Here is a 14675-nt window from a genome sequence, read left to right as displayed (position 1 = left end):
TCACTCAGATTTTTCACTAATCTGAACAGACTGTGGCAAATTAATCTTTATCATTGCAGGTATTTCCACATGTAAGAGAATTGATTTTGAACAGTATCGATTAACACCCCTCTAATGTTTAGTTCTTGATAACTTTCAGATGTAAAGCCACAAGGGTCAAAAATTGGTCTAAATTAAATTTTTATTAATGTGTTTAGGCAATTCTCAACCAAAATTAAGTGGTGTGGAGATGTGTAGACAGGACAGAGCAGGGAGTTTAAAAAGACCACTCGTTCTCCGACAGCGGTCGGAGCAGAGTAAGTGGCAGCAGAGTGTAGGGTTTTGGCTCAACGGGCTTAGACGGTAACAGAATGAGGCAAGAGCAGGGCACCAACTTTTTTTTTATCCCCCTTGGTGAATCGGCCCGGACAGACAGAGGAACTGCAGGGCTCACACAGCTAACAGTTTAAAAAGTTCATGTGTTTGGCGAAGTAAGTGGGTGAGCAGACTTATTTTTCCTTGTTTCAGTCCTGTAGAATTAGGTAGCATGGCTGCAGGGTTAGTGTTTTGTTCAGGGTGGCAGATGTGGGAATCCTGGGAGAGCTCCAGCCTCCCTGATGGCCACATCTGTGCCAGGTGCACTGAGGTGCAGCTCCTCAGAGACCGTGTCAGGGATCTGGAGCTGCAGCTTGATGACCTACTGCTTATTAGGGAAAGTGAAGAGGTGAGACAGGAGCTACAGGGGTCAGAAAACTGGGTGACTGTCAGGAGAGGGAAGGGAAATGCCCGGATAGTGGAGAGCACCCCTGTGGCTGCCCCCCTTGGCAATAAGTATATCGTTTCTGATGCTGTTGAGGGGGATGACCTGACGGGGACGACCACGGTGAGCGGATCTCTGAGACTGAGCCTGGTGCTGTTGTGCAGGAGGGAGAAGAGGAATGCAGTAATCATAGGGGATCTCATAGTCAGGGGAACAGACAGGAGATTCTGTGAGCCTGATAGAGATACCCACATGGTGTGTTGCCTGCTAGGTGCCAGGGTATGGGGTGTCTCGGATCGAGTCCAGAATATTCTGAAGGGAGAGGGCGAGGAGCCAGCTGTCTTGGTACATGTTGGTACCAGTGACATAGATAGGGAGGAGGTCCTGAAGAGAGATTTCTGGGAGTTAGGAAGGAAGCTGAGAATCAGGACCTCCAGGGTAGTAATCTCAGGATTGCTACCGCTGCCACATGCTAGTGAGGGCAAGAATAGTAGGATCAGGCAGATGAATGCGTGGCTGAGAGACTGGTGCAGCGGGCAAGGCTTCAGATCCTTGGATCACTGGGATCTCTCCTGGGGACAGGTTACACCTGAACACGAAGGGGACCAATATCCTGGTGGGAAGGTTTAATAGAGCTGTTGGAGAGAGTGTAAACTAATTTGGCAGGGGGATGGGAATTGGAATGATAGAGTGGGAAAACAGAAATAAATCTAAGATAGTGAGCAGTAAAGATGTCAGGAAGGACAGGCAGGTGATAGGGCAAATTTGCAGCCATTGGGATGAGTTGCAGAGCAATCAAAGCAAAAAGTACCAAATAGTGGACTTAAGGTGTTATACTTAAATGCACACAGTATAAGGTGGATGATCTTGTCGTACAGTTACAGGTTGGTAGGTATGATGCTGTGGCCATTACTGAGATGTGGGGTGGGTGGCGTGGCTTTATTGGTATGAAATGATATTAAATCATTAGAAAGAGTTGACATGGGATCGGAAGGTACAGAATCTTTATGGGTTGAGCTAAGAAATTGCAGGGGTAAAAGGCCCCTGATGGCAGTTATCTACAGGCCTCCAAACAGCTACAGTGATGTGGACTGCAAATTACAACAGGAAATAGAAAAGGCTTGCCAGAAGGGCAGTGTTATAATTGTGGGGGATTTTAACATGCGGATGGATTTGGAAAATCAGGTTGGCACTGGATCTCAAGAGAGAGAATTTGTAGAATATCTACGAGATGGATTTTTAGAACAGCTTGTTGTTGAGCCCACTAGGGGATTGGCTGTACTGGATTGGGAATTGTGTAATGAACCAGAGGTGATTAGAGAGAAAGATGGGAGGCAGTGATCACAACATGATTGAGTTCACTGTGAAATTTGAGAAAGAGAAGCTGAAATCCGATGTGTCGGTATTTCAGTGGAGTAAAGGAAATGACAGTGGCATAAGAGAGGAACTGGCCAAGGTTGACTGGAAAGGGACACTAGTGGGAAGGATGGCAGAGCGGCAGTGGCTGGAGTTTATGCGAGAAGTGAGGAAGGTGCAAGACAGATATATTCCAAAGAAGAAAAAATTTTCAAATGGAAAAAGGATGCAACAGTGGCTGACAAGAGAAGTCAAAGCCAAAGTAAAAGCAAAGCAGAGGGCATACAAGGAAGCAAAAATTAGTGGGAAGACAGAGGACTTGGAAGTTTTTAAAAGCTTACAAAAGGAAACTAAGAAGGTCATTAAGAGGGAAAAGATGAACTATGAAAGGACGCTAACAAATAATATCAAAGAGGATACTAAAAGCTTTTTCAAGTATATAAAGAGTAAAGGACAGGTAAGAGTAGATATAGGACCGATAGAAAATGGTGCTGGAGAAATTGTAATGGGTGATGGTGGAGGAACTGTGAGTATTTTGTATCAGTCTTCACTGAGGAAGACAGCAGTATACCGGACATTCAAGGGTGTCAGGGAAGAGAAATATGTGCAGTCACAATTACGACAGAGAAAGTACTCAAGAAGCTGAATAGTCTAAAGGTAGATAAATCTCCCGGACCAGATGGAATGCACCCTCGTGTTCTGAAAGTAGTAGTTGTGGAGATTGCGGAGGCATTAGCAATGATCTTTCAAAAGTCGATAGATTCTGGCCTGGTTCCAGAGGACTGGAAGATTGCAAATGTCACTCTGCTATTTAAGAAGGGAGCAAGGAAGAAAAAAGGAAATTATAGACCTGACATCGGTGATAGGGAAGTTGTTGGAGTCAATTGTCAAGGATGAGGTTACGGAGTACCTGGAGGCATATGACAAGATAGGCCAAATTCAGCATGGTTTCCTTAAAGGAAAATCCTGCCTGACAAACATAGTGCAATTTTTTAAGGAAATTACAAGTAGGCTAGACAAGGGAGATGCAGTGGATGTTGTGTATTTGGATTTTCAGAAGGCCTTTGACAAGGTGCCGCACATGAGGCTACTAAACAAGATAAGAGCTCATGGAATTATGGGATAGTTACATACGTGGATAGAGCATTTGCTGATTGGCAGGAAACAGTAGGAATAAAGGGATTCCATTCTGGTTGGCTGCCAGTTACCAGTGGTGTTCCACAGGGGTCCGTGTTGGGGTGGCTTCTTTTTACGTTGTATATCAATGATTTGGATCATGGAATAGATGGCTTTGTGGCTAAGTCTGCTGATGATATAAAGATAGGTGGAGGGGCCGGTAGTGCTGAGGAAACAGAGTCTGCAGAGAGACTTGGATAGATTAGGAGAATGGGCTAAGAAGAGGCAAATGAAATACAATGTCGGAAAGTGTACAGTCATGCACTTTGGTAGAAGAAATAAATGGGCAGACTATTATTGAAATGGGGAGAGAATTCAAAGTTCTGGGACGCAACAGGACTTGGGAGTCCTTGTGCAGGATACCCGTAAGGTTAACCTCCAGGTTGAGTCAGTGGTGAAGAAGGCGAATGCAATGTTGGCATTCATTTCTAGAGGAATGGAGTATAGGAGCAGGGATGTGATGTTGAGGCTCTATAAGGCACTGGTTAGACCTCACTTGGAATACTGTGTGCAGTTTTGTGCTCCTTATTTAAGAAAGGATGTGCTGACATTGGAGAGGGTTCAGAGAAGATTCACTAGAATGATTCCGGGAATGAGAGGGTTAACATATGAGGAACGTTTGACCGCTCTTGGACTGTAGAAGAATGAAGGGGGACGTCATAGAAACATTTTGAATGTTGAAAGGCATGGAAAAAGTGGATGTGGCAAAGTTGTTTCCCATGGTGGGGTAGTCTAGTACGAGAGGGCATGACTTAAGGATTGAAGGGTGCCCATTCAGAACAGAGATGCAAAAAAATTGTTTTAGCTAGAGGGTGGTGAATCTGTGGAATTTGTTGCCATGGGCAACAGTGGAGGCCAAGTCACTGGGTGTATTTAAGGCAGAGATTGATAGATATCTGAGTAGTCAGGGCATCAAGGGTTATGGTGAGAATGTGGGGGAATGGGACCAAATGAGAGAATGGATCAGCTCATGATAAAATGGGGAAGCAGACTTGATGGGCCGAATGGCTGACTTCTGCTCCTTTGTCTTATGGTCTACAGAATGTTTCCTGCAATACCATAGGTTCTTATAGGTTCTTATCTTGTTCAGCAGCCTCACGTGTGTCACCTTGTTAAAGGCCTTCTGAAAATCCAAGTAAATAACATACACTGACTCTTCTGTCGATCCTCTGTTATTTCCTCAAGGAATTCCAAAAGATTTGTTTGGCAAGATTTCCCATTGAGGAAACCACGATGACTTTATCATGCACCTCCAAGTGCCCCGAAATGTCATCGTTAATAATGGAATCCACTGAAGTCTGCCTACTTGATCTATAATCTCCTTTCTTCTGCTTCCCCCTTTTCTTAAAGAGGTAAGTAATATTTGTAATTTTCCAGTCCTCCAGAATCTAGTGATTCTAGAAAGATCATTACTAATGCCTCTATGATCTTTTCAGCTACCTCTTTCAGAACCCTGAGCTGTAGTCCATCTGGTTCAGGTGACATCTCCTTTTAAACCTCTCAGCTTCCCAAGCATCTTCTCCTTAGTAATAGCAACTACAGTCGGCCCTCCTTATCCACAAGGGATTGGTTCCAGGAGCCCTCGCGGATACAAAAAAATGCGGATGTTTAAGTCCCTTGTTCCATATAACCATATAACAATTACAGCACAGATCAGGCCATCTCGGCCCTTCTAGTCCATGCTGAACGCTTACTCTCACCTAGTCCCACTGGCCCGCACTCAGCCCATAACACTGCATTGTTTAGGGAATAATGACAAGAGAAAAAAAGTCTGTACATGCTCGAACAACAAGTGCTGGAAGAGCACTTCCGGGTTTTCTCAATTTGCGGTTGGTTGAATTCGCGCATGTGGAACTCACGGATAAAGAGGGCCCCCTGACACTCTCTAACTTGGGGCATACTGCTTCGTGTCTTCCAGTGAAGCGAGATATAACATATTTGTCCACCATTTCTTTGTCCTCCATTGCTACCTCTCCAGCAGTCCAATATCCACTCTAGCCTCTCTTTTATTCTTTATATTATCTGAAAAAACTTTTGGTATCCCCTTTGACAATATTTCATATTTCATCTTTCTGGTTTTTTTTAAAGTTGCATTCTGTTGCTTTTGATAAGCTTCCTAATCCTCCAAATTCCCATTAATTTTTTGTAATTTTATATGCTCTCTTTTTTGCTTTTTATGCCATTTTTGACTTCCCTTTTTAGCCACAGTTGCCTCATTCTCCCTTCAGAATACTTCAATTTGTGATACATCTATCCTGCTCACAGACACTTTAGCCATTGCTTTTCTGTTTGCATCCCTGATGGTGCCCTTTCCAATCACCTTTGACTAGCTCCTCTCTCATGCCTCTGCAATTCTGTTTACGCTACTGTAGTACTGATATATCTGACTTTAAATTCTGAAACAACATCTACTCTCTCTCTACAATGTCTGTGGCAAGACACCCATGTAAAGGATCATGCAGTTAACTCTTGTATGACTTGAGGGAAAATCTTCCTCAGAACTTCTGACCTTCACAAACCTTTTTACCCACCCACTTGTCCCTATTCCTTCCAGAACAAAAAGGACTAAAACTTAAGCACTGATGACAATGGATAACCAAAACGTTTTAAATGTTGCTTCTGAGTAGCACTTACAATCTTTTTCCTGCAGAAGTACTGTCCCAATAAACAGTGCAAGCATTTCATAATGCAATAGGTTTACCTCAGTTGCATCTCAGCTTTAAAGCAAGCTGAGGTATCCAGAATGTGAAGGCCTTTACATAACTTTTAAATCTAGTGTGTAAAGAATAGAAGATTGCTACTACTATCATACAGATGGAATATGAAAGAAATACAGCAATCAGCAGGGATGCACCCCAGAGGTCAGGATAGGGGACATGAAGAGTAGGAGGATCCTTAAAATGCTCTTGCCCCACCTTTGGATCGTGACTACACCTCAACCATAGCCTTTTCAATCAACAAGAATTAATCTTACCAATTTCATTTAAAATCTCTCATGGTTCACACCTCAGCTTGCCAAGCCCAGGGGAGAGTAAACAAAGAGAAATCGATACATTTGGCAGTTGAGCATTTTATTCTGAATTTCAACTGTAATCCTCGCCCTGGGAACAAGTACCAACGACTCTGGATTTTAGCAACTTCTACCAGTATGAAGATTAAGTGTGCACAATGCACACTGGAATGAACTCCCCCTTAATAAACTTTCAATCTGACTACTCCACCAGCTTCCTCAATGAGTGCCAGAAGCCTTTATCATCATACAAGGCTCCAGAATATAGAAGCTTGCTTCAGCCATTATTTTTACATTAATTACCAACTCATACCTTTTAACCCTCTCAAGAATTGATATATCCAGGCACCTGGAGATTTTTATTGCTTCTATAACACAGCCATCCATTTCAAATTGAAAGGGAGTCCTTAAAATTGCCCCCAACAAGATATCCAATGTGTGTAACACAATGTGTCCCTGTGTTGCTAACCATGGAAACCCGAAGGAAGTCCTCAAAATGTATCTAACTGCCTTTGAGTGGTGAAGAATAGAGACTCAATATAAGACAGAACATAAAGGCAGAATTAGGCATTTGGTCCATCCAGTCTGCTCTGCCAAACATGGAGATTTCTACCTTATCATAACTCCAATTTTCAGTCCTAATACAATAAGCTGAAAAACAATGTGACTGATTTTAAATATTTCTTCATAAAAATCTCCAGTTATGAGAGATTTCTATTACATGTGATATTTTGGACTGAACAATTATTTTGCTTGTAAAGTGGACTTGACACTCAAAATGTTAATGCAACAGAGATTTTTTTCTTACATTGTCAAAAATTATGACTTGCTCATTTCGTGCCTCAGGATAGAAACAGTAGAGCTAACTAGATGTAAGAAATGAACTGTAAAGTATCCAAAAGGTAAGCAAACTGCCTCACATTTCAGTGAGAAATATTACGTGCAAGCCAAAATATGGAATACAACCAGTATATAATAAGGCTAAAAAGGCTGATTTACACTTCTGCGTAGGCTCTATGCCACTGTGTTGAGTTTCTTTGTGAGAGACATGGACAAGGAAATGCATTTCAAACATTTTCACATGTCAGCAGGTAGATTTGACAATTTGGTTCATCTATTTCCCATTGGTGTACAGACATGGCGGAGAAGAAGCAACCGGAAATGTGGTGCTACCAAGCAGACCAATCACAGTTGTTGCGGCCTGCGTCGCCGCGATGCGTGAGTTACCTTTTGGGGAGGGGCACATCACCCTACGACATAGATTCGACACAGAAGTATGAAGAAGGAGGTCCTACCTGAGTGCATTCAGAAGGCCCTCAACATTATTTGGTGGCTGTTCTTTCAAAACTTTTATACATCCTTTCATCTGAAATGTAACAGAAACAGCTGAGCATTCCATTGATTGTTTTTCAAAAGCTTTATGTTTAAAGTAAGTTTGCTGAAGCTTTCAATTTTTCAGTAGAATTTATGCCAAAAATCTTTTCAAAGACTTGTTTCAAACCAAAGATACTCTATTAAAATTCCTTTGAAATGTCATAACACCAATCTCAGAATTCTTCTCATAGCAATCACAATATCCTATTAATGATCTAGATATTCATTTAACAATCTGAAAAGCTGCAACAAAACTTTGTTATAAGAGTGTCAATCAAAACTTGAGTAGCAGATCAGCATGCAAGTAAAGGATCAGAAATGTATGAAATAGTGTTTTATGTACATGTAATACTGGATGTTGCATGACCCAAACAATGTAATTGAAGTAATAGTGTGAATCTCATAAAGCCGAGGGACATTTTTGATGAATACTGACTGAAAACTACTGGTTCAGAATTACGTGGGGGGGACACGAGCAGTCAACTATTTGGTTCAAGGGCATACCCACATAAAATTCAGTAGTACACAAGATGATAAAGGATGAAGTAAAATATGTATGGTGTCAAGTCTGGGAGGATCATGATTGGTCAGGTCCAGAATGGGAGCAGGAAGTTGACTGAATAGGCAATTGAGGTTTAGTGTTGTGGTAATGGAGTGACTGGAGAACGGTACTCTTTCTGATGGTAGTGGGAGGGGACAGATTGGACATTAGTTGATTTAAGATGATGGGTGGGGGCCTAGTTTGGGAATTCGGTGGGGAGGGACAGGGGCCCAAAAGAGAACTAGTTAAGTATTAATACCAGTGGACCTACTTTAGCTCATCCAATCTGAATCTCCTCAGAGGGGCATTCAGAATGCACTGAAGCAAGTTTTGCAGACAAGTAGAGAGCTTGCAAGTCCGCATGAGTGGCCTAGGGATAGCATGAGCTATTCACATGTACATGAAGACCCCAATTTTCATTACTCTCACTTTTAATATAGCGGTATACTGAGTAGTGCATAAAAATATGGTCCTACATGATCAGATTTCTCAGCAGCTTTCCCACTACCACACAATGCAAAAAAAAAACACATCTAGTTGTTTGCTGACTCTCTCCAGCCCATGAAGACCACATTCCTTTAGTTTAGAACAGGGGTCCATGAACCCTTTGCTTTATGGGAACCTCTGGTCTAGAACATATTGCATTGGTACTAGGTTACTACATTGTTAGAAGTGTTTTTCATACTTTACGCTTATCTTCAAACACCCTATAATTCGATTCATCTTTTATTTTACAAACCACAATGAAGCCTAATGCAACATGAGACACTGCAGCTTGTTCTAGTGTTGATTAAGAAGCAGAGCATTAAGCAACACAAAATGAAATACAAGGCCACAATGAAAAATACATCTATGTTGTCCAACTCCTCAAAGTGACACTCTCATGCCGGGATTGAAAACAGTAAGGGCGCTCCATTCAGCTTACACAACCTGATTCCAGCATCTGTAGTCGCGCGTGTCCACATGTAGTCATTGAGTGTATTTAAGGCAGAGATTGATAGGTAACTGAGTAGTCAGGGCATCAAAGGTTATGGTGAGAAGGTGGGGGAATGGGACTAAAGGGGAGTTTGGATCAGCTCATGATGAAATGGCAGAGCAGACTTGATGGGCCGAATGGCTGACTTCTGCTCCTTTGTCTTAAGGTCTTGTCTTATAATTTAGATTCTCCTTGTTCTGTATTCAATCCCCAGACAGCTCGTAAAGGGTTGTAACGTCAATGAGTAAGCTGGATATAGAACGTGTACATAGAATAGTATAGCAGAGGCAAAGGCCCTTTGCTTCATCTTGTCTGTGTTAAACATGATGCCAGTCAAAAATAATCCCACCTGCTTGTACTTGCTGTACCTCTCCATTCCCTGCCTGTTCACATGTCTATCTAAATGCCTTTCAAATACCTCCACCACCACCCATTCTAGGCACTTACTTCTCAGTGTTAAAAAACTTGACCCATATATCCCCTTCAAACTTACCCCTCACACGTTGGCCCACCATACAACCCATTCTAGAAAATGCCTAGAATTACCCTACTGCATAATCCTCTATTTTTCTAAGCTCCATGTACCCATCTATTGCATCCTTCTCTACTACCTTCGCTGGCAGTGCATTCATGCACCCACTCTCAGTGTGAAAAGTTTACCCACGACATCCCCTCGGTACCTCATTTCAAGCATCTTACAACTATGCCCCCTCCTGTTAGCTACTTCAGCCCTGGGAAAAAGCCTCTGGCCATCCACACAATCAATGCCTCTCATCACCTTGTACACCTCTATCAGGTAACCTCTCTCATCCTCCGTCATTCCAAGGAGAAAATGCTAAATTCACTCAATCTGTTCTCATAAGGCACGCTCTCCAATCCACACAACAACCTTGTAAATCTCTTCTGCACTCTTTCTATAGAATCCACATCCTTCCTGTAGTAAGGTGACGAGAAATGAACGCAATTCTCCAAGTAGGGTCTAACTGAGGTCTTGTATAGCTGTAACACTAGTTCACAGCTCTTGAACTCAATCTCACAATTGATGAAGGCAAACACACCATATGTCTTCTTAACAACACTGTCAACCTGCACCGCAGCTCTGAGTGTCCTTTGGGCCACTTCACACTTAAGCAACAACTAGGCAATATCCTGGCATCTCTTCCACATCCATCCTGCATTGGGGTAACTGCACACAATACTCCAAATGTGACCTAACTAAAGTATTATACAATTGCGCCATGACTTCTCACCCTTTGTACTTAATGCCCGGACCATTGAAGGCTAGCATGCTGTATGACATCTTTACCATCCTATCTACCTGTGCTGCCACTCTATGGACATGCATCCTAAGATCCCTCTGTAGAACACAGAACACTACAGAACAGTACCGGCCCTTTGGTCCATGATATGGTGCTGACTTTATAACCTACTCTAAGATCAATCTAACCCTTCCCTTCGATACAGCCCTCCAGTTTTCTATGATTTATGTGCCTATCTAAAAATTTCTTAAACATCGCTAATGTATCTTCCTCTAGTATCACTTTAGACTGAAGAGTGTAGGAGGAATTGCTTTATGAAGGTATTTTTACTTTGGAGCAATTTGGTGAGATATATCACAGGACTGGGTGCATGAAAGTACAACTGGCTTGGGACACAACTGGCCAGAATGTGTCCAATAGCTGAAGTTAGGCGACCCTGAAGGCCACAGCAGCTGCTTTGGTGACAATGTTAACAAAGACGCAGGAGTTCTATGCCCTGCTTTTAATAAGGCATGCCGCGTGAGAAGAAAAAACAGCCACACTGCAGCAAGACGTCACAGAAAACAATCTGAAATAGCTAGAACAACAGATTTAGGACATGAATATCAGCATCGGTTGAGTTGATGTTATTGAATGCAAGCCCAATATCATGGTGTGAGAAAAATTCAAAAAAGCCTTCAATTTGAAATGAAGAGGTAACTGAAGGAAAATGGCCAGCTTAGAATCAAGATCAGTTGTTAGAACAGTCCATGGACTGATTACAGAGTGCAGTCCTGAAACTTGATAATGCTTGCAGGATCTAACCAAAAAAAAAAATCAGTTACAAAGAGCTTCACACTGTGCAAACAGGCATTTTCTAAACAAAGGTGTTATGTAAAATTCAATGTAGAATATTACCCTTTATTTCAAAACCTAATACAATCATTAACCTTGTATAATACTCCTACTTCTCGTTGTTATTCAGTATAATAAGTCAGTTACTTTCTCCAGTATGAATTTACTTACGTCAATTTTTGATGTTTTTGCAAATGCTCCCACAGGGTGTACATGATCGTAAAGGATGATGACGCCCACCATCACTCTCATACAGAACAACAGAGTTTCATCATTGGTGAACCTGCTCTTGTACTCCCTGTTTAAAAGTATGAAAAAAGATAAAGCTCAATAAGAATGTGGTAACCTACCTTAGTGACTATTGTCCAGAAGCACTTACATCCACTGTAATGAAGTGCTTTGAGAGGTTAGTCATGCAGCACATCAACTCCTGCCTGAAGATTAATCTGGATCTGCTCTAATTTGCCTGTTGCAGATGCCATTTAATTGACCCTTCACTCAGCTTTGGTACTACATCTGGACCATGAAGATGGCATGTTAAAATGCTCTTCACTCAGCATTCAACACTATCATCCCCATGAAACTCATCACTAAGTTTCAAGACCTAGGCCTTGACACCCCCCTGTGTAACTAGATCCTCGATTTCCTCACGTGCAGACCCCAGTCTGTATGGATTGGCAACAACATTTTCCTAACAATCTCCATCAGCACAGGTGCATCACAAAGCTGTGTGCTTAGCTCCTTGCTATATTCACTTTATACCTATGATTGTGTGCCTAAATACAACTCCGATGCTGCACTTAAGTTTGCTGACAACCACATTGTATTTGGTCAAATCAAAATTAGTGATGAATTGGCATATAAAGAAGGGAGACTGAAATGGGTGAATGGTGACACGACCACCTCTCATTCAACACCAGCAAAACCGTAGAGCTGTTTATTGACTACAGGAGGAAGAAGCGGAGATCCACGAACCAGTCCTTATTAGGGGATTGGAGGTGAAGGTCAATAATTTTAAATTCCCTGGTGACATATTACATGATCTGCTATAGGACAAGCATGCAATTGCCATTACAAAGAAGGCACAACAGTGCCATTACTTTCTTAGAAATTTGTGTAGGATTTGTAGAAACCTGTGTAGAAGTTTGACAAACTTTTATAGATGCACAGTGGAGTGTATCCGAAATGGTTACATCACAGCCTGGTATAGTAACAAGGAATGGAAAAGCCTACAGAAAATGGTGGATGCAGCCCAGTCCATCACAGGAAAAGCTCACCCCACCATTGAGCACATCCAAAAGAAAGGAACATCTATCATCAAGAACCCCCACCATCCTGGCCATGCTCTCTTCTCACTACTACTATCAAGCAGGAGGCACAGAAGCCTTAGGTCCTACACCATCAGATTCAGGAACAGTTATTACTCTACAATCATCAGGCTTCACTCACCTCAGACTCAGATCTGATTTCATAACCTACAGGCTCACTTTCAAGGACTTACAACTCATGTTCTCAGCTTTATTTATTTATTTTTATGCACATTGGTTGTTTGCCCGCCTTTGTTTATATAGTTTTTCATAAATTCTACTGTATATATTTTCTTGTAAATGCCTGCAAGAAAATTAAACTCAAGGTACTATATGGCAACATAAGCATTTCAATAACTTTGACTTTGTTATTGAAAACTGTCTTTACAATAATGAATAATAAACATTAGTACTTCCCTATCATTGTCAATACAAGTAAATCATTGCAACACACACAAAATGCTGGAAGAACTCAGCAGGCCAGGCCAGGAAAAGAATATAGGCGATGTTTCAGTCCGAGACCCTACATCAGGACTGGAGAAAAAAGACAAGGATTCAGTTAGAAGATGGGGGGTGGGGGGGAGAACAGGAGGGAGAAACCAGGTGCTAGGTGAAACCAGGAACCAGAGAAGTAAAGAGCTGTGAAGTTGATTGGTGAAATGGATACAGGGCTGGAGAAGGGGGCATCAGGTAGGAGAGGACAGAAGGCCATGTAAGAAAAAAAAGCATGGAGGAGCACCAGAGGGAGGTGATGGACAAGTAAGGAGATAAGATGTGAGAGGAAATGTGAATGGGGAATGGTTGGAGTGGGGGCGGGGTGGGGGGGGGGGTTGGATTAATGGAAGTTCATGCCATCAGGTTTGAGGCTACATCTTGCCCCCTTCCTGGTTTCATCTATCACCTTGTGTTGTTTCTTCCCCTCGTGCCACCACCTAAATCTGACTCCTCATCAGTCCTGATGAAGGGTCTCGGCCCGAAAGGTCAACTGTACCCTTTTTCCATAGATTCTGCCTGACCTGCTAAGTTCCTACAGCATTTTGTCTGTGTTGCTTGGATTTCCAGCATCTCAAATTTTCTCTTGTTTGTGATTGGACAAGTAAATTACTTACGTGTTACACATTTAAATTTCTCTGGCCTTCTAAATTGGAAATATACTCAGTTCTTTCACTGAACTGGGTTAAGTCACCAGAATCTTCTACCTAAATCACAGAGTACTTGTAACACAAGTATTGCGGCATTCAAGATAATGACTGACAGCTTCCTTCAATCAGAATGGATATTAAATATATATATCTTGTTACCACACCCATGTTTCATTAATGAATTAAAACTAAGTTATTGTCTAGAGCTACTGATAAGTATCTATCAGCTCAATATTTTAAACAGGAAACAGAAGTAAATAATTGCTGTTGCCATGGCAAACTATTTATATGGCACAGGAGTGCCGAAGAGTGTCACAAAGCCCACACATTACCAGTTCAGGCTTGAAACGTACCCAACAAGTCTCACTGTGCAACATCTCCTCACAAAATCAACTTTTGGAGATATAAAAAGCAACTAATAAATTCACTGCTATTTATATAGATTTTCTGATTGAGACAGACACAGGCAGTAAGTGTAATAGGATCTCAAATGTAATGATTAGACTATCCTGAACAGATAGCTTAGTAATTCATGAATATAAAGTACTCACGATTTGTGGATCATACTTACGGTGTTTCAAGCATGACTTTGCATATGCTTGCCATTGTGCTTAAACAGTCAGTTGTATTTTCAATAGGCAGAGTCTTGTTCTGAAATACATTAATACAATTATATTTCAAAACACGCCCACAATCCTGAGCGTTGCAGGGATCAGTTCTCCTGGGAAAATATGCCTGCTGGACTATTATAAATAGCATGAGCAGAAATAGTCCAAACGCTTAAGTCAAAATGAATCAGAATGTAGTATCCACCAGCTCTCTAATTATCTATATTAATCTACAAAACTGTGGCTTTGACTTTGGTCCACTATTCAGGTGCAATGAAAATTCATTGATACCAAAATTTACAATTAGATTGTATACTTACTAAAAAAAACTCTCTATTTTGGCAGCATTAAAA

The 14675-nt window shown here is 41.7% G+C and overlaps 1 protein-coding gene across 3 annotated transcripts in view; it reads right to left on the bottom strand.

The window, feature by feature from the left end:
• Nucleotides 1-14675, bottom strand: part of LOC132400657 (CYFIP-related Rac1 interactor A) — a 227018-nt gene that overhangs the window by 3978 nt on the left and 208365 nt on the right. For all 3 annotated transcript variants that reach the window (XM_059981861.1, XM_059981862.1, XM_059981863.1), the window contains exons 9-11: nucleotides 14286-14365; nucleotides 11437-11563; nucleotides 7577-7647 (exon numbers count right to left, since the gene is read on the bottom strand). In XM_059981861.1, the coding sequence (XP_059837844.1) occupies nucleotides 7577-7647; nucleotides 11437-11563; nucleotides 14286-14365 (278 nt within the window). The remainder of the gene's footprint in view (nucleotides 1-7576; nucleotides 7648-11436; nucleotides 11564-14285; nucleotides 14366-14675) is intronic.

This window comes from Hypanus sabinus, chromosome 10, assembly GCF_030144855.1.
Source record: "Hypanus sabinus isolate sHypSab1 chromosome 10, sHypSab1.hap1, whole genome shotgun sequence".
Taxonomy (NCBI): Eukaryota; Metazoa; Chordata; class Chondrichthyes; order Myliobatiformes; family Dasyatidae; genus Hypanus; species Hypanus sabinus.
The sequence above is the reverse complement of the archived record's forward strand: the minus strand, read 5'-3'. Positions and strand labels throughout refer to the sequence as shown.